At 42.7% G+C, this 26,149-nt stretch overlaps 1 protein-coding gene across 1 annotated transcript in view; it reads right to left on the bottom strand.

Annotated features, from left to right (window-relative positions):
- Megf10 (multiple EGF-like-domains 10) overlaps nucleotides 1-26,149 on the bottom strand; it is a 164,378-nt gene that overhangs the window by 60,786 nt on the left and 77,443 nt on the right. Inside the window, exon 5 of the mRNA NM_001001979.2 lies at nucleotides 24,268-24,360. Within this exon, the coding sequence (NP_001001979.1) occupies nucleotides 24,268-24,360 (93 nt within the window). The remainder of the gene's footprint in view (nucleotides 1-24,267; nucleotides 24,361-26,149) is intronic.

The following is a 26,149-nucleotide window of genomic DNA, read 5'->3' as shown; positions in this document are numbered from 1 at the left end:
AGAAGCAGAGATGATCCATATGTTGATGCAGAATTTGACCAGTTATCTTCAGTTCAAGTGCCATGTTTAATCACACAGTTTGGGGGAGGTCTAAACAGAAATACACTGGAATGTGTCCACAGTCTCTGTAGACTTGAGATGGAGTAATGCAGAGACTGTGAGGAATAAGTGCTCTCATCCCTGTTTCATAGAGAGCTAAGGTCTGGGTAGCTTGTCTAGAGTTACAGGCCATGGGGCATGAAGTGCAGATCACCCATCTCCAGAACCTATGCCGTTTTGCTCTTCCCAAATTATAATGCTATTTATTGCAGCACTCTCTCTAATAAAAAATAGAAATAATCTAATTTTCCAGTAACAGGAGACTGTTAAAAAAAAACGGGAATAATTATACTTCAGACCAGTGTGCACAATTAAAAATGATATAGAGAATAGTTAATGAACTAGAATCTTGGCAATATCATAATTATAAAAAGTAGATTAAAAACAGTATAAATCATGTGATCCAATTTTAGCAATGAACTAGATGGAACTGCCATTAATTTAAGTTTAGAATGCAAAATATCAGTGGAAGCATTTGGCTGGGTTTAATATCTGCGGAGTGGAGGGCAGGAGAGGTGGAGGGTACACTGGACTCCACAGTAACATGTCAGCAGCAGATACTCCTAGGGCCTGAGATTATGCACGTTTTTTTTTTCCTGTATTCTTTTGGTTTAGCAAGGTTGCCTCCGTTTCCCAATACATACGTTCTTGGCAGTAAGAGAAGAGCAAGCAACAATACACTGTGTTTTAAGATGTACTTGGTTTGTTTTACACTTTGCACCACAGCAAGCTTGGTATCCTTACAGCGTTTAGCACATCAAGGATTAAGGCACCCAAATAAAATGTCTAAAAATACCCAAATGGTAAGATGTAACATCAGTTTTCAAACCCTACCTGGAATTTCTACATGCAAACCACAAGCACCTTTCATGAGGCCATTTTGCCTGTGAAGTTAAAATGGCATTTTTAGGTGCATAGAAAATGTACAGTTGCATTTTACTTAACATGGCCCATTATGGTATGACACTGATAGCCACTATTTAAGAAATTATTTTGGGAAACTAATAAGGAAGTGCATGGGAGGATGTGTGAATCTCGCTCAGAAGAGGAAACAAAACAATCATCAGAGGTGGAAGGAGGGAGGAAACTGGGTAGGAGAGGGGGTGAGGAGGGGAATGGGGATCAGGTGTGGGGAGAGGGAGTGTGGGGAAGGGGACAGCAACTGACGGGGCATCTCTGGAAGTAACTGGAGACCTGGGATGGGGAGGTTCTGAGGAGTCTATGGGGGTGACCCTAGCTGAGACTCCTACCGGCTTGGGATATGGTGACTGAAGTGGCCACCTCCTGTAGCTAGGTAGGACTTCCAGTGGATGGAGGGGGACATCAACCCTCCCACAAAACCTTCAACCCAAAATTTGTCCTACTTAGGAGATACACAGGGATAAAGATGGAGCAGGAACTGAGGGAATGACCAGCCACTGACTGGCCCAAACACATCTCACGTAAGATAAGCAATCCCTGATACTACCACTGATACTGTGCTGTGCCTGCAGTCAGGAGCCTAGCATAACTGTGTCCTGAGAGGCTTCATCCACCAGTATATGGAAACAGCTGCATAGACCCATAGTCAAACATCAGGTGGCAGTTGGGGAGTCTTCTGGCAGAGTGGGGGGTAGAACTGAATGAGCTAGGAGTGTCAAGAAGACCACAAGAAGACCTACAGAGTCAACTAACCTGGGCCATGGGGGCTCACAGAAACTGAACCACCAACCAAAGAACATGCAGAGACTGGACCTAGACCCCCCCCATACATATGTAGCAGATATGCAGCTTGGTCTTCATGGGGTCCCCTAACAAATTGGAGTGGAGGCTGTCTCTGACTCAGTTACCTGCCCTTGGTTCCCCTTCCTCTAACTGGACTACCTGATTGGGCCTCAGTTGGAGAAGATGCACTTAGGCCTATGGAGACTTGATGTCCCAGGGTGAAGTGGTACCCAAGTTGGAGTGGTACCCAAGTTGGGGTTTCTTCTTTTGTGAAGAGAGAGGCAGAGAGAGAGATTTGTAAAGATGGAACTGGGAGGAGAGGAAAGATGGGGGTGGGTGATCAGGATGTAAAGTGAAGAAAGAAAAGAAAAATGCTTCTGCATTGAAGGTTTATTTATTTTTATTTCATGTCTGTAACTGTTCGCCTGCTTGTATGTATGAGTACTGCATACATACAAGGTCCCAGGCAGGCAAAAGATGGTGTCTTCTCCACATCACAGCTCATTGTAAGTGAGTAACAAACATGTGTGCCATGGAAATACAAGAGGCCACTGTTTGGGGGAGAAAAGAAATCAATCATTGGAAGAAAAGATATGAAAGGAGTTTTAACAGGTATTAGGCGTTAGAGGGGCTTTACGGAGGCATTTTATTAAAACCTTGTGATAACGCAATTAGACAGCTAGAATTACTGCAATGTTTTGCTGTGTAACATGGACTCAAACTGAAATCCGCCCAGAATCATTCAACACTGACTTGCAAGCAAGGGTTCAAAACTCCAAGCCAATGCTTCTAAGCTGCAGTCCTCCCTCACGCCACCCAAGCACAGGGCACCTTTTGTGAAACCGGCCCCGCTGCAGATTCAAAGCTTCTGTAAGTATTCACAATAAGGTCTCAAAGCAAAGACCTCACAGCTGTTTACTTGAGACATAATACTTGGCTTTGCCTAGAATAACAGATCTTGGGATTTAGAGTAGCAGCTTCATCAGTTTGGGTTTTATAAGAACTAGCCCTCCCCCCATGTGCAGAATCTCTCGTGTATTAAAAAAGGGGGAAAGGCATTAGTAGTTGTCTTTGAGCAGATAGAAGTGCTATACTGAATCTCTTATCTCCATGTTGCTAAACGACAATGAAAGAAGACAACTAGGAGCAAATGGAAATGCCAAATTGAGAGGCTCTTTCTCTCTCTCTCTCTCTCTGCAGAAGGAATAAGAACATTAAAGCATTGTCTGATCCCAGAATTTCTTGTGCTGGGATGAGGGAGGGCAGGATGAAGTCATTCTGTCTTTAGGTGATGCTTACTATGAAGTTCATCTTATTACAGAAGTCTTCAATCATTATCTGCCACGCAGAGAGGCTATAACATTTTATATTAGTATGCCTGAGGCCCTAGCTGGTCCACCTCTACTGATAGCTACGGGACCTTGGGCAAGTCTTCCGATTTTGTTGTATCTAATTTTCTTTTTACAGAATGCGAATGGGAGAACGTGTTAATAACACAAAAGTTACTTTCTGTTATATGTGACACGGCACAGATTTTAGCAGCAACTATTTGGTTCCACAAATTGGAAAACCTGACTCAAGGAATGCTAGAACAGCATCTCCAGTTGTCTGTAAAGCTAGAATACCATACCTTCCATACTTGTTTGATTGTTTGGCAGAAATCATGCACACCGGAATGACCAACTTGATTCTCATAATGTAAATTTTAAATATAAATTATCTAGTAACTCTAAAAGCAAGCCTGAAATATGTACAGGCCTATAAGGAAAAGAAAGAACTGTCTCATGTATTATTTACAACTGCTAGTTAAAAACTGGGTTTACCGCTCCAAAGAAGGAAACTCAGGCCTGGTTCTGTAAAACTTAGCCAAGAGCTCATGGCTGGGGTGGGGGTGGGGGTGTCAAAGGTCATAGGTGGGAGATCTACGACTATTGTTTTGCTCAGTGGTCGTGATGTCAGACTGCCATCCAAACACTCATGTTTATATCCATAGGTTAATTCTGTCTTACTGAAGTGGGTAAAAGTTAATGCAGAGGCTCAAGACTGATGGGATACCTGTCTCTAAGTGAAACATCTTTTTATCTCCACAAAGGCTCACAAGAGGGAATTCTTAATTATGGTTTTCATTGCTGTGCACAGACACCATGACCAAGAAAACTCTTACAAGGACAACATTTAACTGGGGCTGTCTTACAGGTTCAGAGGTTCAGTCCAGTATCATCAAGGCAGGAACATGGCAGCATCCAGGCAGGCATGGTACAGGAGGAGCAGAGAGTTCTACATCTTCATCTGAAGGTTGTAGCACAATACTCACTTCCAGGCAGATAGGATGAGGGTCTTAAAGCCCACACCCATAGTGACACACCTACTCCAACAAGGCCACACCTACACCAACAGGGCCACACTCCTAATAGTGCCACTCCCTGGGCCAAGCATATACAAACCATCACAAGAGAGTAGAGATGTGATGCCCCTGGGTGATTTGGGTGGCACCCTCTCAGAGGTGAGTGGGGGGAGGGGAATGGAGGGAAGAACTTTTTGAGGGAAGGCCAGGAGGGGGAACAGCATTTAGGATTTAAATTAATTAATTAATTAAAAAAAGAATGTAAAAGCCAAAGGAAGGAAAATATGCAACAAAAAGATGTTTTTCAGGATATGGCATACTTGTTGCATCCATGGGGAATGCACTATAGCTGTGGTTACCTACACAACACCTAGCTTGTACACATACCATAGATACATCGTGTACTTGGACACTAGTGATTGGGCGAGGGTACATTTTCTTCAATGGTGCAGTCAGCCATTGATAAATTCCTCATTCTTCAATGGCTCCTCCTACATACCCCTACAGGCAATTCTAGTTAAGCAAAGTGGCTCACACGGAAAGAAGACGTGTAAGGTGGAGGACTGTTAAGAAGACGGGTTTCAGCCAGGTGTAGTGGTGCACACCTTTAATCCCAGCACCCGGGAGGCAGAGGCAGGAGGATTTCTGAGTTCGAGGCCAGCCTGGTCTACAAAGTGAGTTCCAGGACAGCCAGGGCTATACAGAGAAACCCTGTCTCGAAAAACAAAAAACAAAACAAAACAAAACCAAAAAAAAACAAAAAGAAGAAGGAGGAGGAGGAGGAGGAGGAGGAGGAGGAGACGGGTTTCAGTGTTAAAGAGATGAGGATGAGAGGAACCGATGGGGGCGGAGTGACCTCGACTCATTAAATACATGTATGAAACAGACAAGGAAGGAAAAGTGAAAAATAACGCCCCCAGGTTTAGACACTTCTTAGTTGGTTATTGGGTGTCTACCAGTGTAGGATTGTACATGGGTGTCATAAATATAAGACACAGAAAAATTCCATATTAATCTCCATCCCAACTTAAAGAAATAGGCCAAATAAATAAAATCTAGACAATCTCATCAAATCAGTGGGTATTAGACAATCCCACCAACGTGGCTTACCTCATTTATCTAAGAGTGCAGAAGAGGCTTTGAATGACTTTGTGAACTAAAAAGGCCTTTTCTTGGGACGTTGGTTGGGAATTATACTCTGACAGAAGCGTTCATTTCTGTGCGTTTGTGCTACATCTGACAACCCTAAATGAACTGCACCAATCTGAATTTCTATGTGTGCATGTGTACATGAGTGTAGAGGCCAGAGAATAACTATAGGTGTTGTCTCTCAGGTGCCATGCTGTTGTTGTTGTTGTTATTATCATCATCATCATCATCACTGACAAGGTTTCTTATTGGCCTGGAATGTATTGAGTGCGCTAGCTGGCTACTCAGTGAATTCTGGGGTCTAGCTCTCTCCAACCCCCCAGGACTGGGATTACAGACACACACCTTCATACTTGTCTCCCTTCATGTGGATCCTGGACACCAACTCCAATTCTTCATCATGGCAAGGTGAACACTTTACCAACTGGCATATCTCTTCAGCACTGGTTTAGAATTATTTTTTAAATATGATCTTAATACCTCTGGGATCTAAATCAAATTGTGGGATTGCAGGGGTTACCAGCCCAGGAGACATTTTTCTACCACGCACTTATGGTGTGGAGGAGGGAGCAGGCAGATGTGACTACCACATACTGACACTCAGTGCTTCCACTCACCATGCTGAAAGATGCCAGTCTGTGCTTCATAACCAGACACACCAGGCTCGCTGCTTGAAGCAAGGAGGCTCTGAGGACCCTTAACTCAGAAATGTCAAGTGCCTATTAAAGCAGAGATCGGTGCCGCGACTTAAATGGGATTTGCATGAGGACTGGCTGAGGGTCCTTTAAAGGTGAGAAAATGTGTTGTCAAAAGAGAAGTTAACACGGAAGGAAACTCACCTCTATCCCCATCTAATGCAGGGGCAAAGTACAAATGAGTCACTTTCAAGGCACAATAATTTCCCCCTGCCTCCGAGGACAGAAAAAAACTCAACATGGCTCTTGCTGAAACACGCACCCTTTCTTCTTAAGCCTCCTGCATCTGGGCTTTCATCTCCCTGTGATTCTGTCCTGTGTGCTTCAGGCTAACACAACTGCGCTAGCTGTGTCATTCCCTTTGTTAACGGAGAAGAAGAGATCGTCATTCAAAACAGCAAGTGGCTTTAAAAATAAAACAACTTTGTAAAGCGTCTCCATCCATGAAAAAGAACAATGAAAATGTATTTTCCGGGTCCCCTGAAAGTATCAAACCCTGTGCCCTTCACACGTCAAAAAACCCTCACTCTCCAAGCACTGACAGAATGCCAGCCATCAGCGTGGACCGTGCCTCTCAGATTAATCTTCCTCACTGGCTGAGAAAGAATCTTCATGGCTCTTAAAGATGTTTGCTAAAGGTTAGGCTGCAATTTTTACACCTTCATTGTACGATTGTCTCACTTCACAAGCCAGAAGGAAAGGCCATGAGATGTTTATAATTTAATGCACATAAATACAAATGTTAGTATGCCGGTGTGCAAACATCTTGATGATGATATCCACATGGCAGGAAAACCTCAAGAATATAAAGGGTGGTGTGTGTGTGTGTGTGTGTGTGTGTGTGTGTGTGTGTGTGTGTAAAAACTGGGAGAGGGGATTACATGGATTCCCTGAAGTCGAGAGTCAAGAGAATAAAAACCATAGGCGCCATTACAGGATAGCAAGTGCTATAAACTCAGGCTATTTATTTATTTATTTATTTATTTATGTTCACGTACTCCTTATTAAGATGTTGTTAGCCATTGTTCTGTGACTACCAAGTTCTAGTTATTGATCACAGGCTACTTCTAAGACAGAAGCCTATAGCTAAAATTCATTATGTAGTAGAGCAGGCTAGACCACCTCAGGAGCACAGGACACTGAAGAGAAGATCTGCTTCCCTTCCACTTCCTTTCATGGCATCCCTGGTCAAAAGAGAAAAAGGAAGGGCAGAGAGGACTACCCAGAAGAGGCGAGGCTTGAGGTGAGATTGAAGGATTAAGTTTGCAGACCCGCCATTGTGAAAATAGACATTAGAGGCTAAGCCATAGGGGCCTTATATGGTTTGTCTAAAACCCTACAGTAGGGAAATAAGCCAAGACTCCCCATACTGGCTGAATGACTTAAACGTTTTAATATGGTTTTCTCAAGCAAAGGTTTTCTGACTACAGGAGAGATTATGAGTCCATTAAAATGTAGCTTTCTTTGACGTTGCCTTCATTAGCTTAATATGGCAGTAATGGATAGGGAGACCATCAAGTTTTTCCAGGATCTTAAGCTAAAACTATTTGCTCATCAGCCAGGAGCTATTTTCCTATAACGTCTATGACATAACCTACTGGAATAGCCTCTCAAGTAAGATAAATATTTTCATTTTCTTATCACCTACCTTCATTAGTTTCACACATGTCAAATGTCCCTATTTTGTTCCATGCAAAGTCACAAATGTTCAGACTCTGAAAGCAAACAAGGTTTTCCACAAATCAAAAGATCTTTTTTTTCTATCATAAAGAAAGAAGTGATTGTGTTCTCTTTAATAATGTATTTACTCCTTTTACATCCTACTGGAAGCCCCCTTCCTCCTCTCCTCCCAGTCCCACCCTCACAAGCCCTTTCCTCCATTACTTCCCTTCTGCTCAGAGAAGGTGAAGCCCCACCTCCACCTCATACCACTTGGCCCTTGGACATTGAGTCGCAGCAGAACTAGGTGCATCCTCTCCCACTGAGGCCCAATCAGGCAGTCTGGCTAGGGGGAGGGGATTCAGCAGGAAGGAGATGGCAGGCAACAGAGTCAGAGACAGCCCCTGCTCCATTTGCTAGGGGACCCACATGAAAACCAAACTGCACATCTGCTACAAATGTGTAGGGAATCTAGTCCAGGCCCTGCATGATCTTTGGTTGGTGGTTCAAGGGTTTGTTTTCTTTTTGAATATTTAAACAAGAAGTATTTGACACAATCACAAACAAGACATTGGCTTTGGTCAGGACATCAACTGTGTTGTAAAATAATCTATAACCCCTTATTTCAGTCAACTTAGAATACATGTGTGACTACATGTGGATCTACCTGAATCCGCAGATACCTAGACAATAGGAGGAGACAGCAAGCAAAGCTAAGGGCTATCTCGCCTATTCCATGACTTCTCTCAAAGCTGAGCAGGCTTTGAGTAATGTGGTTATATTGCTGTGGTCAGAAAGTGCTTCTTATATATTTAAAGGAAGGAAATTACAAAGATTGGTGCACTAATACCTCTGCTCCCTATCTGAATATTAAAAAGAAAGAAAGAAATACGGGACTGAGTTATTCCCTGCTATTTATTTGAAAAAAGGAGAGTCTAAAAAGGTTAATGAAATCCTATTCATTGCTATGTGCTTTGGAATAATTTGTAGTCTGAATTCCTTTGCCTAATTTCTTGCTATTTATGCTCCATTCGGGCACACATTAGCAGCTAAATTCTATCGCCTTATAGAATCTTCCCCGTGAGGAAGAATATGTGAAAGTTTCAGAGAGCAAACTAGTAGACATTCTGACTTCACACTGAGGCTGACTGAACCAGTTTTCTCAGTCAAAGGCCAGAGTGACATCAAAAGTCAGAGTGACGTCACTCTGAAGTCACCTCTCCACACCAGGAATTCCTGGTGCTTACAGCAAATCACAGTGTAATTATCTCTCTCTGGAGAAGAAAGCACTCCCTGGTCCACACATCTGATATACCTTGTGCAGTGTTATTTCAGCTATCAGTATATAAGAGAGATCCTTTGCTATAAGTCTCTGAGGATGAGACAGTCTTTGCTGCATACAACCACAGTGAATCCCGAAACCACTGGAGCCTACATTCTCCATGGCAGCAGAATGAACAACTCCAGGCCATGCTTTATCTCTGGCAGGCCTTTGGCCATTTCTCTCTTGACTCCTGAAGATGCCTTGTCTGTTCACAGCCTTGGGTTCTTCTACTAAGTTGAAAGCACCGTGAGAGACACAGAGTGCTACCTCTAATCCCTCAGGTTTATATCCATTATTGCCCCCAGCTCATTTATGTCTTCATCCCCCCACCACACCATCCACAAAAACTTAATGAACATTACAGCATGCCCAGAACGGACAAAAACTTGTACTTTTGTTTTTCTAAGCGCGCGCGTGCGTGCGTGCGTGCGTTTGTGTGCACGTGTGTGTGTGTGTGTGTGTGTGTGTGTGTGTGTACATTTTATCGGGCTTACATACTAGAGGGAAACACAGACCAAAGAGCTACAAACAAATAAACATAGCAGATGTTGTCAGGGAGTACCATTTTTCAAGGTTAAGAGATGGCTCAGAGGTTAAGAGCGCTGGCTGCTCTTCCAAAGGTCCTGAGTACAGATCTCAGCATCCACATGGTGGCTCACAACTTTTGGTAATGGTATTTAATGCCTTATTCTGGCATGGAAGTGTGCATGCATATAGAGCACGCATATACATAAAATAAATAAATCTTAAAAAAATGAAAAGAGAACGGGACAATAATAAGAGACGCTCTTTGAATATGGAGGTCAGCCATGAGAGGCTCCGATGAGTTTCCCAGACAGAGGCAATAGCAAACGCAAAAGCAGAGAGTAAACCAGTGTGCTCTGGAATTGGGAGGAAACTGGGAGACCTTGGAAGGCTTCTATGGATGAGAAGCTGCGGAATAGGACAGATCATGCAGGCTCGGTGGATCCCGGAGCTTGTCTGAATTACTCTGCGAAGCGCAGAGTGTGGGGATGGTAGGAGCCTGCTCAGAAGCACATTTTTATAAGGTCACTGTGCTCTCAAGACAGAGAATTGATTCTTAATAAGCCCGAGGGGGAAATGAGGAAGTCAGCAAACATACCACTGCAGTCACCCGTGAGGAGGGTATGGCGCCTCGGATGGGGATGAGCGGCGGCAGAAATAGAGAGCAAACGTTCGATTGGAGTGCTAAGCCGGCCGATTTGCTGGTAAATGGATATTGCACAAAGTTTGCAAACAAATGAATATATTACGTGGAGCTGAATTAAACAGCATGACAGCCCAGCCTTGTCTTCCAGCCACTGCCTATGAACTCTGTTAGCACAAGAAATGCAAGCATCTGTAGTGGTCTTACTCTATCCCAAATAGGACAAACCAGATGTGTGTGCATCTTGTATAGATGACCTTTCCCAGAGGTTGGAAATAGTGCAAAACAAACAAGGCAATAAACTAAATAGATAAATAAATAATAAATAAATAAATGCCACGCTAGGGATTTTGTATTGGGAACGCGCTGGCAAGCCATATGGAGAAGAGAGTCTTGCTAAGGAAGGGCCATGACCTACAGAACACGATGAGCTGTCTGAAAGGACTCTTCTGTCTGTTGATGGTCCTCAGACTCAGTGTGTGTAAAAGTGGTGTCTGCCATGAATGTATTGCACGCATCCCTGACTTGCCATTATGACGATGCGGGACACAGTGCTGAAGGCTACGCATATTTTCATTGATTAATACTCACCTGGTTATGGAGTAGCTAGGTAATCTTATTCTTAGTTTAGACATTAAGGAAGTCACACCCAGAACACAGAGGAAGGATAAGACCCAGGACTGGGAGAGTTCGGGTAGGGATTCTCAGTCCAGGTAGAGGCTCCTTTAAAAAGACAGAATTAGCAGTTTCTGTGTGTGACTCAGATGGTCCATCCTCAAGCTGCCTTCAGGTGTATCTGGCGGACCATTCTTCTCTTCTCACTTCTCATTAGCATCCCACACACACACACACATTGGCCCCCACCTAGTGATCTCATGCTTTGGCTGCTCCATCAAACTGATTGCCAAAGTGATTCTGACAGGGCTGACGGGCACGTTAACTGCTGGCTGTGGGGACTGGGCTCACAGGACCTCCTCTCCTCAGACAGCATCGATCCCGCTATTGTGTCTGGGTAATGGATCTATACCACAGACTTTGCTAGAGAGCATGTCAGCTTTGTGTGCCTTACAACGTCTGGCTTGTAATATCTTTCAGACAAATGCCTCCGTTCGAATACCCTGCAGGCAGCTTCTTACTGCTCCCTGCTGCACAGCACGCCTGCCTAATTCAAAAGGTCCTTACTGTTCCTTGCACTGCACCTGGAAATGCTGAAGTCAGCCTTGCCTCTGAGGCAATATTTTCACTATTTACAAACACCAGAAATGCCATTAGTGACTAAATAAAACCCCTTATGGGTTTTTCTGAACCAAAATTAATTTCCAATGTTGTCTTTGTTCAGTTTTAATCTAAAATATAAGGAGCTTGAGGGATAAGCTTTTGTATCTATTCGCAGGCTATTGGCTTATTTGGGATTTTCAGTTGTACCTCGTGAACAATGGAGAAATAAAATCATGAGGAAGATTTCATAGGTTCAGGAAACAAATGTGTGGCTACCTCTCATAGGAAAGGCACAGCATTTACAACATAAAGAAAGACTTCAGGAACCGCAGAAGCACACAGAGAGAGCTGGGTGATTCACATCAAGATCACTGGCAAGGTCCTAAGCTCAGTTCTCAGCACCCGGGTGACAGGGTGACAGGTGGTTCACAGCTACCTGTAACTCTGGGTACAGAGGAGCCAGTGCCCTCTTCTGACTCTGCTGGCACATGTAGTCACAGGTGTATGTACACGTACACACACACACACACACACACACACACACAGTAAATCTTTTTAAAAGTCACTAAAGTAAACCATACACAGAATCATCTGCTTTAAAAGGATCACAGATACAGTGAGGGCTATCATTCTCAATATTACACATGTGGAAAGCTCACACTGGTGCCATTAATAAAATGTCATCAGTTCAGCCCAGGAGTGATGGCAAACACCATGAATCCCCGCACTTTGGTGGCAGAGGCAGGAGTAACTCAGTGAATTCAGGGCCAACCTGCTTTACACAAGTGTCCTGTCAAACATGGCTACGCAGTGAGACCCTGTCTCAAAAACAAAGTTCATCAACCCTAACTAATATCTTGCACAGAGGTTTTTTTTTCCTCCATAATGTTTCTCTGGAGGCTCCATCCCGCCTCCTGCTCTTCCTCCTCTAAGTCTTACTAATCTGTTGCCTTTTACTAACGTCTTCAGCTTCAAAAGACAGCACGCTACCGTGGTTTAAAAGTACTGGCTCCGAATGAGATCCAAACCTTCGTCCACCATGAGCAGATACACAAACTCAGGCAAGTCCATTTTTCTACACATGCATACAGTGCGTGCGTAAACACAAACACACACACACACACACCAGGACCTGTACTTTTAACCATGGCATAGAATAGCACTAAGTGAGTTCATCCCTGTGCCTTCACAATGATGTTTGGTGAGCACCAAATGCAAGACAAAGATGAGTTAGGTCACCACCACCACCATCATCATCATCATCATCACCAGTGTGATGATACTTTTCTCCACACTATCACGTCTTCTATCAGTGTATCACCTCTCCGGTCTGTTTTAAAGGGCAGACAAAACAGGAGAGCAAGACCATAAAAAATAAATCTCTTCAGGTCCACCCTGAATACCCATGGACCTATGTGTACTGCTCCGGGTCCTCCTTCCCTGTTCTCCTGGGAACACAGTGTATGCACATCACTAATGTCCCATCAGAGCTGGGGTCCTGTGCCACCTAGAATCATCTTCCCTCAATTACCTGATCTCCTTTCTCAACTGAGTCCCCAGCCTCAGAGCCTCTGAGAAGGGCAACAAAGCCTCTTCTTAGCCTCACGTCTAATGGCTTCTCAGAGAACTTTCTGGAAGAATAGTCTATACTCAGTCATCTTTTCATGTCCTATGCCAATCTGTTCTGTTCCTGGCACAGCAAGGAGCCCTTCTTGCCTCTGTCCTTTCAGAGTCCTCTCTACCATACCAACCCCATTCAGCTTTCTTTGGTCTGGTGTCTTACGTTGCTCTGAAGCTATGTCTGGGAGATTAGTAGCCATTCATCTTTTTCCTCTATTCCTCGGCGTCCAGCACAATGTTCTGCACGCTGTAACCATTCAGAGTGAGTCCTCAAAAATGAACCCATGAATGTGACCTTCTCAGAATCATACAATTCATCCAGTCACATAATTTCAGCCACACGCCAAGTACAGTGGAGAGTAACGTATTAGTTGTACCTGAATCCTCCCCTCCAGAAGTTATCACCCAGTGGGAGGAGCAGAGGAACAGAGGACTGAAGCTTAGACAGATAGATTGATGGGGAAAGGAAAAGGAGCAGGAAGGCGGAGGCAGGTAAAGTGGATTCGTGTCATTCAGTCGTCGAGACAGGGATGCACATTCGGATGCCAAGAAATGAGAAATACGTGTGGGATTTTTCAAAAAGACCATTTGAATCAAGTTTTAAAAGAAGCAATATGTCAGAGTCATATCAATTATTATTTTATTTTAGGCACAAAGTGCTGGTATTTAGGGGCCAAACTGTAGTATTTAGGGGACACCCAGCAGAGCTGTAACTAACTTTGGAAAGGCATAGAATAAGTAACAGTGAATGCAACCCTCTCCTTAGTTGGAGAAGACAGCGGGGGGGGGGTGGGGGGAATAGTCTCATTTGTGAAATGGGGCTCCATCCAATTAGGAGGGAAGACAGAATAATTTCATTGCTGCAGAGGAATTCAAGTGAGAAGAAGAAGAAGAAGAAGAAGAAGAAGAAGAAGAAGAAGAAGGAGAAGGAGAAGGAGAAGGAGAAGGAGAAGGAGAAGGAGAAGGAGAAGGAGAAGGAGAAGGAGAAGGAGAAGGAGAAGGAGAAGGAGAAGGAGAAGGAGAAGGAGAAGGAGAAGAAGAAGAAGAAGAAGAAGAAGAAGAAGAAGAAGAAGAAGAAGAAGAAGAAGAAGAAATACGGTATCTGTGTAAGCCAAGGGGTCACCAATGTATCGCGTCCCCATTTAAAATGTATGCCTTGACGCCTACACACACACACACACACACACACACACACACACACACACACACACACAGTGCATGTGTGAGTCCTTTAACCACTTTTCCTTTGTCCTCTGGCTGAACGTTAGTTAAGCATTTTCAGTAGAGGGCACTGGCGAGACACTGTAGAGAGGAAGAGGGTTTTTGGCTCTTGTCCCAGGGTGTTAGCTCAGCTGACCCAACTCTGGGGCTGCTCTGGCACCTGCAGCTCCTTTGGAGTCCACGGGGCTTCAGCAGCAGTAAGCTCTTGTGGCGCTTACAGCTTCCCTGGCCTCCAGAGCCTGCAGAACATTGACTAACAACAGCCAGTGGCAGACAACTTCCTCTCTTTTGTAAGGGTGGAAAGACACTGCTCAAAGCACAAGTTTCTTGAGTGACCTGTAGGGCAGATTTCTAGAGAGTTCTCTCAGAACAGTACCACATCATTTTCCGTCTGATGCTTTGTGTGGTGTGGCTGAGCCGATCCTACAAGGTCTAGAGCACACGGACCAAGGACTTCCTTGGACTTTTTTTTCTCAGTCTGAGGGGTAGTAGCTATTATCTAATGTGCTTTTTCTATATTCTTTACAGATCAGCTTGCCTATGGTCATCTCTCATCATCCCTGTCACCTGTTATATTCATTAATTCTCTTTACATTTTTGATTCAATATTCCCTTTTCAGCTTACTCTAGGCCCCAAGTGTAAGGAGCATTCCCAGCATCCAGATCAAGGCCTAAGAAAGGAAGAACACGAGATACATCTGGAGTAATTTATCGTACCAGAAAAGTAAGGAGATGCTCAGAGATCAATATGGATGGGCCACATCTAAGAGGTAAACCTGGCTACACTATCAGTAGCGAAATAAAGTAACGATGTAAGTGCTCCCTCATGGATCTTAGTGTTGCCCTTAACCTGAGGGGGAGGCTAGGATTAGGGACCTGATTCCAAGGCAATGCAGGGGACAAAAAATAATGCCTTTTTGGAAAAACCAAGAACCCACGTGACTGACGGCATCCTGAGTGGTGTGCTGTGAATTCCTGATGGCGTGAGAGGAGGATAGTGACAAAACACATAGACTGAGGACCAGCTACTCTTTGGGATTCTGCTGTCCTCCTCCTCTGGGCGAACAAGGAAAAACCAAGAACTCTGCAGATAGAAGAGGATGGGGAAACATGACTACAATTTGCATTGTGGCCCAAGGACATCCAGAACAGAAAGGGAACTGTCACACGCTGCTGTCTTTGTTATTTTGATTAAGACACGTGGGAAATGCCGAGACCGGCAAAGAGACATATGGGATTCCCTGAATATCAATGTGCTAATGTTAGTTTCTCATTCCTGCCGAACCTGTCCGGTATTTAAGAGGTTAGCGATAGAGGATTCTGAGATGGCACAGTGAGAAGTCTATGGAACATCTTTGCAACTTTCCTTTAAATCTCAAACTGTTCCAGAAGCAATGGCCCACCAAAAATATCTACGATGGTCTCTGCCCTCTGATTGCACCTTAACTGGTACAAAAAGTCAGCTCACTCATCCAAGAAATCACGGTGTATGGACCCAACACAGCATTGCACTCAAACACAGCAATAGCCAGAGTCAAGGGGAACAGAAAACTCTGGAAAGTTTTTTGAACTCTGGGACACACACACACACACACATTCTGCTTCCAGATCTATCTGTGTTCAGGACTAGACAAATATCCTAAGATGAAACTCAGGTTGGAGATTTGGCCTTGTACGCAGTTCAGGTTTAACAGCATTTTATCCTGCATTTTTTATGAACTTATTTTAAAGGTTAACTTTTAATTATGAGTACAGACATGCACAAATGTCAGGGTTTGTGCACTTGAGTGCAGGTGTACACAGAGGCCACACGAGGGTGTCAGATCCTCTGGAGCTGTCCTTTCAGGCAGTTGTGAGATGAGAACCAGACTCCTGCCCCCTGCCAGGCTCGGAGCCTCCTTATGATGTGGATTTCAAACGTATCAGGAATGTTATTCTTGCAGGTATCTGCTTAAAGACTTCAGGTATCTGTTTGTGCTTATTTGTATTTTTTTTCCATTTTTTATTAGGTATTTAACTCATTTACATTTCCATGCTATACCAAAAGTCCCCCATATCCACTCACCCCCACTCCCCTGCCCACCCACTCCCCCTTTTTGGCCCTGGTGTTCCCCTGTACTGGGGCATATAAAGTTTGCAAGTCCAATGGGCCTCTCTTTCCAGTGATGGCCGACTAGGCCATCTTTTGATATATATGCAGCTAGAGTCAAGAGCTCCGGGGTACTGGTTAGTTCATAATGTTGTTCCACCTATAGGGTTGCAGATCCCTTTAGCTCCTTGGGTACTTTCTCTAGCTCCTCCATTGGGAGCCCTATGATCCATCCATTAGCTGACTGTGAGCATCCACTTCTGTGTTTGCTAGGCCCCGGCATAGTCTCACAAGAGACAGCTACATCTGGGTCCTTTCAATAAAATCTTGCTAGTGTATGCAATGGTGTCAGCGTTTGGATGCTGATTATGGGGTAGATCCCTGGATATGGCAGTCTCTACATGGTCCATCCTTTCATCTCAGCTCCAAACTTTGTCTCTGTAACTCCTTCCATGGGTGTTTTGTTCCCAAATCTAAGGAGGGGCATAGTGTCCACACTTCAGTCTTCATTCTTCTTGAGTTTCATGTGTTTAGCAAATTATATCTTATATCTTGGGTATCCTAGGTTTGGGGCTAATATCCACTTATCAGTGAATACATATTGTGTGAGTTTCTTTGTGAATGTGTTACCTCACTCAGGATGATGCCCTCCAGGTCCATCCATTTGGCTAGGAATTTCATAAATTCATTCTTTTTAATAGCTGAGTAGTACTCCATTGTATAGATGTACCACATTTTCTGTATCCATTCCTCTGTTGAGGGGCATCTAGGTTCTTTCCAGCTTCTGGCTATTATAAATAAGGCTGCTATGAACATAGTGGAGCATGTGTCCTTCTTACCTGTTGGGGCATCTTCTGGATATATGCCCAGGAGAGGTATTGCTAGATCCTCCGGTAGTACTATGTCCAGTTTTGTGAGGAACCGCCAGACTGATTTCCAGAGTGGTTGTACAAGCCTGCACTCCCACCAACAATGGAGGAGTGTTCCTCTTTCTCCACATCCACGCCAGCATCTGCTGTCACCTGAATTTTTGATCTTAGCCATTCTGACTGGTGTGAGGTGGAATCTCAGGGTTGTTTTGATTTGCATTTCCCTGATGATTAAGGATGTTGAACATTTTTTCAAGTGCTTCTCTGCCATTCGGTATTCCTCTGGTGAGAATTCTTTGTTCAGTTCTGAGCCCCATTTTTTAATGGGGTTATTTGATTTTCTGAAGTCCACCTTCTTGAGTTCTTTATATATGTTGGATATTAGTCCCCTATCTGATTTAGGATAGGTAAAGATCCTTTCCCAATCTGTTGGTGGTCTTTTTGTCTTATTGACGGTGTCTTTTGCCTTGCAGAAACTTTGGAGTTTCATTAGGTCCCATTTGTCAATTCTCGATCTTACAGCACAAGCCATTGCTGTTCTGTTCAGGAATTTTTCCCCTGTGCCCATATCTTCAAGGCTTTTCCCCACTTTCTCCTCTATAAGTTTCAGTGTCTCTGGTTTTATGTGAAGTTCCTTGATCCACTTAGATTTGACCTTAGTACAAGGAGATAAGTATGGATCGATTCGCATTCTTCTACATGATAACAACCAGTTGTGCCAGCACCAATTGTTGAAAATGCTGTCTTTCTTCCACTGGATGGTTTTAGCTCCCTTGTCGAAGATCAAGTGACCATAGGTGTGTGGGTTCATTTCTGGGTCTTCAATTCTATTCCATTGGTCTACTTGTCTGTCTCTATACCAGTACCATGCAGTTTTTATCACAATTGCTCTGTAGTAAAGCTTTAGGTCTGGCATGGTGATTCCACCAGAGGTACTTTTATCCTTGAGAAGACTTTTTGCTATCCTAGGTTTTTTGTTATTCCAGACAAATTTGCAAATTGCTCCTTCCAATTCGTTGAAGAATTGAGTTGGAATTTTGATGGGGATTGCATTGAATCTGTAGATTGCTTTTGGCAAGATAGCCATTTTTACAATGTTGATCCTGCCAATCCATGAGCATGGGAGATCTTTCCATCTTCTGAGATCTTCCTTAATTTCTTTCTTCAGAGATTTGAAGTTTTTATCATACAGATCTTTCACTTCCTTAGTTAGAGTCACGCCAAGATATTTTATATTATTTGTGACTATTGAGAAGGGTGTTGTTTCCCTAATTTCTTTCTCAGCCTGTTTATTCTTTGTATAGAGAAAGGCCATTGACTTGTTTGAGTTTATTTTATATCCAGCTACTTCACCGAAGCTGTTTATCAGGTTTAGGAGTTCTCTGGTAGAATTTTTAGGGTCACTTATATATACTATCATATCATCTGCAAAAAGTGATATTTTGACTTCCTCTTTTCCAATTTGTATCCCCTTGATCTCCTTTTGTTGTCGAATTGCTCTGGCTAATACTTCAAGTACTATGTTGAAAAGGTAGGGAGAAAGTGGGCAGCCTTGTCTAGTCCCTGATTTTAGTGGGATTGCTTCCAGCTTCTCTCCATTTACTTTGATGTTGGCTACTGGTTTGCTGTAGATTGCTTTTATCATGTTTAGGTATGGGCCTTGAATTCCTGATCTTTCCAAAACTTTTATCATGAATGGGTGTTGGATCTTGTCAAATGCTTTTTCTGCATCTAACGAGATGATCATGTGGTTTTTGTCTTTGAGTTTGTTTATATAATGGATTACATTGATGGATTTTCGTATATTAAACCATCCCTGCATCCCTGGAATAAAACCTACTTGGTCAGGATGGATGATTGCTTTAATGTGTTCTTGGATTCGGTTAGCGAGAATTTTATTGAGGATTTTTGCATCGATATTCATAAGAGAAATTGGTCTGAAGTTCTCTATCTTTGTTGGATCTTTCTGTGGTTTAGGTATCAGAGTAATAGTGGCTTCATAAAATGAGTTGGGTAGAGTACCTTCTACTTCTATTTTGTGAAATAGTTTGTGCAGAATTGGAATTAGATCTTCTTTGAAGGTCTGATAGAACTCTGCACTAAACCCATCTGGTCCTGGGCTTTTTTTGGTTGGGAGACTATTAATAACTACTTCTATTTCTTTAGGTGATATGGGACTGTTTAGATGGTCAACTTGATCCTGATTCAACTTTGGTACCTGGTATCTGTCCAGAAATTTGTCCATTTCGTCCAGGTTTTCCAGTTTTGTTGAGTATAGCCTTTTGTAGAAGGATCTGATGGTGTTTTGGATTTCTTCAGGATCTGTTGTTATGTCTCCCTTTTCATTTCTGATTTTGTTAATTAGGATTTTGTCCCTGTGCCCTTTAGTGAGTCTAGCTAAGGGTTTATCTATCTTGTTGATTTTCTCAAAGAACCAACTCCTCGTTTGGTTAATTCTTTGAATAGTTCTTCTTGTTTCCACTTGGTTGATTTCACCCCTGAGTTTGATTATTTCCTGCCGTCTACTCCTCTTGGGTGAATTTGCTTCCTTTTTTTCTAGGGCTTTTAGATGTGTTGTCAAGCTGCTAGTATGTGCTGTCTCCCGTTTCTTCTTGGAGGCACTCAGAGCTATGAGTTTCCCTCTTAGAAATGCTTTCATTGTGTCCCATAGGTTTGGGTACGTTGTGGCTTCATTTTCATTAAACTCTAAAAAGTCTTTAATTTCTTTCTTTACTCCTTCCTTGACCAAGGTATCATTGAGAAGAGTGTTATTCAGTTTCCACGTGAATGTTGGCTTTCCATTATTTATGTTGTTATTGAAGATCAGTCTTAGGCCATGGTGGTCTGATAGGATACATGGGACAATTTCAATATTTTTGTATCTATTGAGGCCTGTTTTGTGACCAATTATATGGTCAATTTTGGAGAAGGTCCCGTGAGGTGCTGAGAAGAAGGTATATCCTTTTGTTTTAGGATAAAATGTTCTGTAGATATCTGTCAGGTCCATTTGTTTCATAACTTCTGTTAGTTTCACTGTGTCCCTGTTTAGTTTCTGTTTCCACGATCTGTCCTTTGAAGAAAGTGGTGTGTTAAAGTCTCCCACTATTATTGTGTGAGGTGCAATGTATGCTTTGAGCTTTACTAAAGTGTCTCTAATGAATGTGGCTGCCCTTGCATTTGGTGCGTAGATATTCAGAATTGAGAGTTCCTCTTGGAGGATTTTACCTTTGATGAGTATGAAGTTTCCCTCCTTGTCTTTTTTGATAACTTTGGGTTGGAAGTCGATTTTATCCGATATTAAAATGGCTACTCCAGCTTGTTTCTTCAGTCCATTTGCTTGGAAAATTGTATTCCAGCCTTTCACTCTGAGGTAGTGTCTGTCTTTTTCCCTGAGATGGGTTTCCTGTAAGCAGCAGAATGTTGGGTCCTGTTTGTGTAGCCAGTCTGTTAGTCTATGTCTTTTTATTGGGGAATTGAGACCATTGATATTAAGAGATATTAAGGAAAAGTAATTGTTGCTCCCTTTTATTTTTGTTGTTAGAGTTGGCATTCTGTTCTTGTGGCTGTCTTCTTTTTGGTTTGTTGAGGGATTACTTTCTTGGTTGTTCTAGGGCGTGATTTCCGTCCTTGTATTGCTTCTTTTCTGTTATTATCCTTTGAAGGGCTGGATTCATGGAAAGATATTGTGTGAATTTGGTTTTGTCGTGGAATACTTTGGTTTCTCCATCTATGGTAATTGAGAGTTTGGCCGGGTATAGTAGCCTGGGCTGGCATTTGTGTTCTCTTAGTGTCTGTATAACATCTGTCCAGGCTCTTCTGGCTTTCATAGTCTCTGGTGAAAAGTCTGGTGTGATTCTGATAGGCCTTCCTTTATATGTTACTTGACCTTTCTCCCTTACTGCTTTTAATATTCTATCTTTATTTAGTGCATTTGTTGTTCTGATTATTATGTGTCGGGAGGAATTTCTTTTCTGGTCCAGTCTATTTGGAGTTCTGTAGGCTTCTTGTATGATCATGGGCATCTCTTTTTTTATGTTTGGGAAGTTTTCTTCTATTATTTTGTTGAAGATATTAGCTGGCCCTTTAAGTTGAAAATCTTCATTCTCATCAATTCCTATTATCCGTAGGTTTGGTCTTCTCATTGTGTCCTGGATTACCTGGATGTTTTGAGTTAGGATCCTTTTGCCTTTTGTATTTTCTTTGACTGTTGTGTCGATGTTCTCTATGGAATCTTCTGCACCTGAGATTCTCTCTTCCATTTCTTGTATTCTGTTGCTGATGCTCGCATCTATGGTTCCAGATCTCTTTCCTAGGGTTTCTATCTCCAGCGTTGCCTCGCTTTGGGTTTTCTTTATTGTGTCTACTTCCCCTTTTAGTTCTAGTATGGTTTTGTTCATTTCCATCACCTGTTTGGCTGTGTTTTCCTGCTTTTCTTTAAGGGTCTGTAACTCTTTAGCAGTGCTCTCCTGTAATTCTTTAAGTGACTTATGAAAGTCCTTCTTGATGTCCTCTATCATCATCATGAAAAATGTTTTTAAATCTGGGTCTAGATTTTCGGTTGTGTTGGGGTGCCCAGGACTAGGTGGGGTGGGAGTGCTGCGTTCTGATGATGGTGAGTGGTCTTGATTTCTGTTAGTAGGATTCTTACGTTTGCCTTTCGCCATCTGGTAATCTCTGAAGCTAGCTGTTTTAGTTGTCACTGTTAAGAGCTTGTTCTTCAGGTGACTCTGTTAGCCTCTATGAGCAGACCTGGAGGGTAGCACTCTCCTTAGTTTCAGTGGGCAGAGTATTCTCTGCAGGCAAGCTCTCTTCTTGCAAGGCAGGTACCCAGATATCTGGTGTTTGAACCAGACTCCTGGCAGAAGTTTTGTTCCACTCATTAGAGGTCTTAGGATCACGTGTGGAATCCTGTGTGGGCCCTTGCGACTCAGCTGGCAAGGTAGCCCGGGGCTCGAGTCGATCGGAAGGGACTTGTGCCCCAGATCCGGCCCGGGTAGCCTGCTTCCCTATGTACCGCAGTCTCAAGTTCCGCGCGATTGGATTGGGGCAGGCGCTGTGTTCCACTCGCCAGAGGTCTTAGGATCCCGTGGGGAGTCCCGTGTGGCTCTTGCGGGTGTTGGGCAAGACTCTGCTGGCAAGGAAGCCCTTATTTGTATTTTTAATTGTTACAAAAACCCAAACATGAATCATAGAGAACAAAGTGAAAGTTGCTTAATTATCATCTTGTATTGTTGTTAGAGTGTATATTCTCAGAATTTTGAAGTATTCACTGAAGTCAGAAAGCTCTAACATAGACAGCAATGGTTTACTTTCTCAAGGGCCCAAATCAGCTCTAAAGAGTCTCATATCCTTGTAGGTTTTTGGTTTATGAACAAATGCCCTTTAGTCTGAGCCCTTAACTTGAGGTAGTCTGCAATTTCTAGGAGACAAAGCATGAATACCCCTGAAATCATTCCACAGCCTCTTGTCCTGAAATGAACAAAAAACCCTATTTTTTAATAAAGACTACCATCCATTTTCCTGTTTCCCACTTTACAATAATATTTTTTTTTCAAAATGTCTAGGTGCAAGTGGTTTTAAAGTTGGAAAAGTTAATGAAAGCAGTGTCATATTTGAGGTCAGTCAGCCAGGAAAATGGACAAAAGCCAAATCCCACATCCCAAACATTCTGCCTCAATAGCCTGCGCACAGAATGCTCAGCCTGCTCCCTGCTTTCTAACAGAAGTGAAACAAAACTCTGAAACAGTTACCTCCGGGATAGCGGTGCCTAACAGGAGCAGACTCACAAATATTCACATATGCCCTTCACACACTCTCTCACACATACACTCACATACATCCACACATCCACACACACATACACACACACACACACACACACACACACACACACACATACACACACACACACACACATACACACACACACACACACACACACACACACATACACACACACACACACACACACACACACACACACACACACACACACGCCACAGTCCCTATCAAAGTTACAACAAAGAGGCTCTTCACACTGACGGTTATACACAGGCAACACAAAGGCTTGCCCTAGAGATGTGGCTTCGGGGTCAGCCAAGTCTAAAAGCCTTCTTAGCAAAATAAAAAAGAATCTTCCCAATTCCAAAGAAAGTGAGTGAAAGTCTCAGAAGCCTGCTTATCTGGGAAAGTTAGAATTCTTTCAGACTAGCCTCAAAAATGTAGTTGGTGGCAATGAAGACCCTTTGGCTGTCAGAGATACAGGCTCAATTTTGGAAAACAATTATTTCTCTTGTATGAGTCTAATGATTTATTCATTGCAATATAGTATCAGATTTCCATTTCCTCTCAAAGAAAAAGGCGCAACTATGCACGCTGCAACAAGTTATCAGAACACTGAAATTTTTGCAGCACAATTTATGAAAGTAACTGTATTCTATGACATTCCATCACCCAACTTTATGATCCTGAAGATGGAGTCCTTGAAGGCAGGCTTCTTAGAATCTAGATATCATTATTTTAATTGTAACTCTGACATAACGAAGACAGTGGTATGATATGCTGTGGTTTCATGAAAGAAGCCTCAAAATGTTCATGATTTTTTTTAAATTGCAGATTTATCTTCCGAAAGCCATCTGAGCATGGACTCATCTCAAAATTCAGAGGCTAATGGGCATGTTAGCATCACATCGTTTTATTTCTGAATTAAATTCAACATGGCGGGGCTCATTTCAATCACCAAGAAAGTAGCTTCCCTAAATCAAGTTACAAACAGAAGTTAGACTACCATAGCTATCTGTGTTCCCACAATGGCCTTCCTTCAGGGAGGAAACTAACCCACAGTGCCTACTTAGATCCTGTCAGAGGTGTGAGCTACAGGTTTCCCACTCCTCCTTCCTAGGAATGTTTCTTTCTACTCACTTAACAGCGATGCTCTCTGTGACCCATGCACAGATTCAGGAGAAACCGTATGAATGAGTTAGATCTGCAACCCACACCACCCCCTGCTTGGGATGAAGTCAGAAATGTTTGTTGGCTCAGAGTCACTCACAGAAAATGGGCCCAGGCAACAACATGAGGAGACAGGCAATGGCAGGTGGGAACTTACCACTGCTACAGTTGGTCCCACCCCAGCCAGGCTCACACTGACAGGTGTTTGGAGCAATGCAGCGACCATGGACACATTTATCAGCACAGTGAGCTGTCAAAGAGGAAAAAAAAATCAATCAAACCAAGGACGCTGGCACAAGAAAAACAACAACAACACAGCTGTTACACATCCTAGGCTCACATATCACTTAAAAACAACACGCATGCTTCCCGATTTTCTTCAGTCCCTCCCTCAGTTCCTTTAGAGTCTACCGTATAAGCAAACAATTCCCCCTTTTATTGTGATATTTCCAAGGAAATTCCTCCATTTCAACTGTTTAATTCTACTTCACACTAGATTAGGGAAGCTGTGTCAAGGAAAATTGTCTAATCCGTACTTTAAAAACTGTTTCGGTGGGTCCCAAATATATCCTCCTCATGCTGGCAAGAGGGTATGTAGAGAAACAGACCGTGAAGCAAGATATGGGGACTCTAACAGTGGCAGCATGGGTCAAGAAGCCATTTCCTGTATATGATATGCTCACCGGAAACAACGGTCACCGTCCTTTGTGACTGTATTCACACAATGACATGACACAGCAGAGCAGAAAACACATTGTGCATCTCTCTCTCTCTCTCTCTCTCTCTCTCTCTCTCTCTCTCTCTCTCTCTCTCTCTCTCTCTCTCTCCCTCTCTCTCTCACACACACGTTACATAGTTTCTAAAATACCTAGATATATAAGTAATTGTGAGAGCTAATTGAAAGAGCTAACACTTACAACATTTTACTTAAGGACAATGTATGGTACCCTGAGTATGGATACATTTGATTAATCTGTGCTTGCTATAAAAGTGAAATACATTTACTGACTAACCTCAAAAACTATCAGTACATAAGTAAGTCTCATCTCCAGTTGGGCACACTGGGAGCATTTTTTTATGGTTAGTCTTAGTATTTATTTTTTTTTTGTACTATGTATTTTTCTTCATAAAAATTAGAACCATGGTAATTTTAAAATTGCTTTTCCACACAATACAATGAGAAACGTGTCATTAACTATTCTTTTATGTACTTTATTTATAATTATTGGTATAATATGCATGTAGTATATATTTAAATATATGAATAATTATGAATGTGTAATAGATGACTACTATGAATATATGAGATTCACTTGATGGTCACTTGGAAAGTTTTGGCCTCAGACATGAAGACTCATGGGAAGAGCTATTTGGGATGAATCAAACGCCAGAGTTCAAAACAAAACAAACAAACAAACAAAAACAAACAAAGAGAGTTAGACCTTTTGTTTGGTGCAGTATCTGGGACAGCAGGGCAGAGAGAGACCTTGGAAAGTTCAAAAGAAGATAAAAGCCTGCAGACAGAAGACCACAGAAGGACTTATTGCCGCCAGAATAAGTTTTAACACATTAGTGCCTTAGTCATTGGGATATCAGGCCTGCTGAGCATGGGATTTTGAGCTATAGTACAGTTTCCTGACACAGGAATTCCACAGAAGCGCTTGGTAATCTTGGAATATTTGATTTAGAATTTACACCTTTAGTTGTAATTAAAAGCAGAAGCTGCCCATAGCTTATGAAGATACCAGCTCCCCAGTGTGTCCTGTATACTGTCAAGCTAAGTCAGAGCATGCTGACCCAAGGGTCAGCATCCTTCGGTCTCTACGCACATATGTGATCTTGTAGGTGACATTCCTTTGTAAGGCTGTACAGCTCTCTCCTGTTATCTGTTTAAATTTAGATATGGACACTCTTGAAGCCAACAACTTGCTGTCTGCAAACACACAAGATCCAGTTAAAATGCACTGGAAGGTGGGGGTGACAGTACAGAGCAAGCTCTATACTGCACACACTGTGGCAAAGGGTATCACTGTGACAAA

This window comes from Mus musculus, chromosome 18 (genome assembly GCF_000001635.26).
Source record: "Mus musculus strain C57BL/6J chromosome 18, GRCm38.p6 C57BL/6J".
NCBI classification, from domain to species: Eukaryota; Metazoa; Chordata; class Mammalia; order Rodentia; family Muridae; genus Mus; species Mus musculus.
Note: the sequence above shows the minus strand (reverse complement) of the source record. Positions and strands in the feature narration are given on the sequence as shown.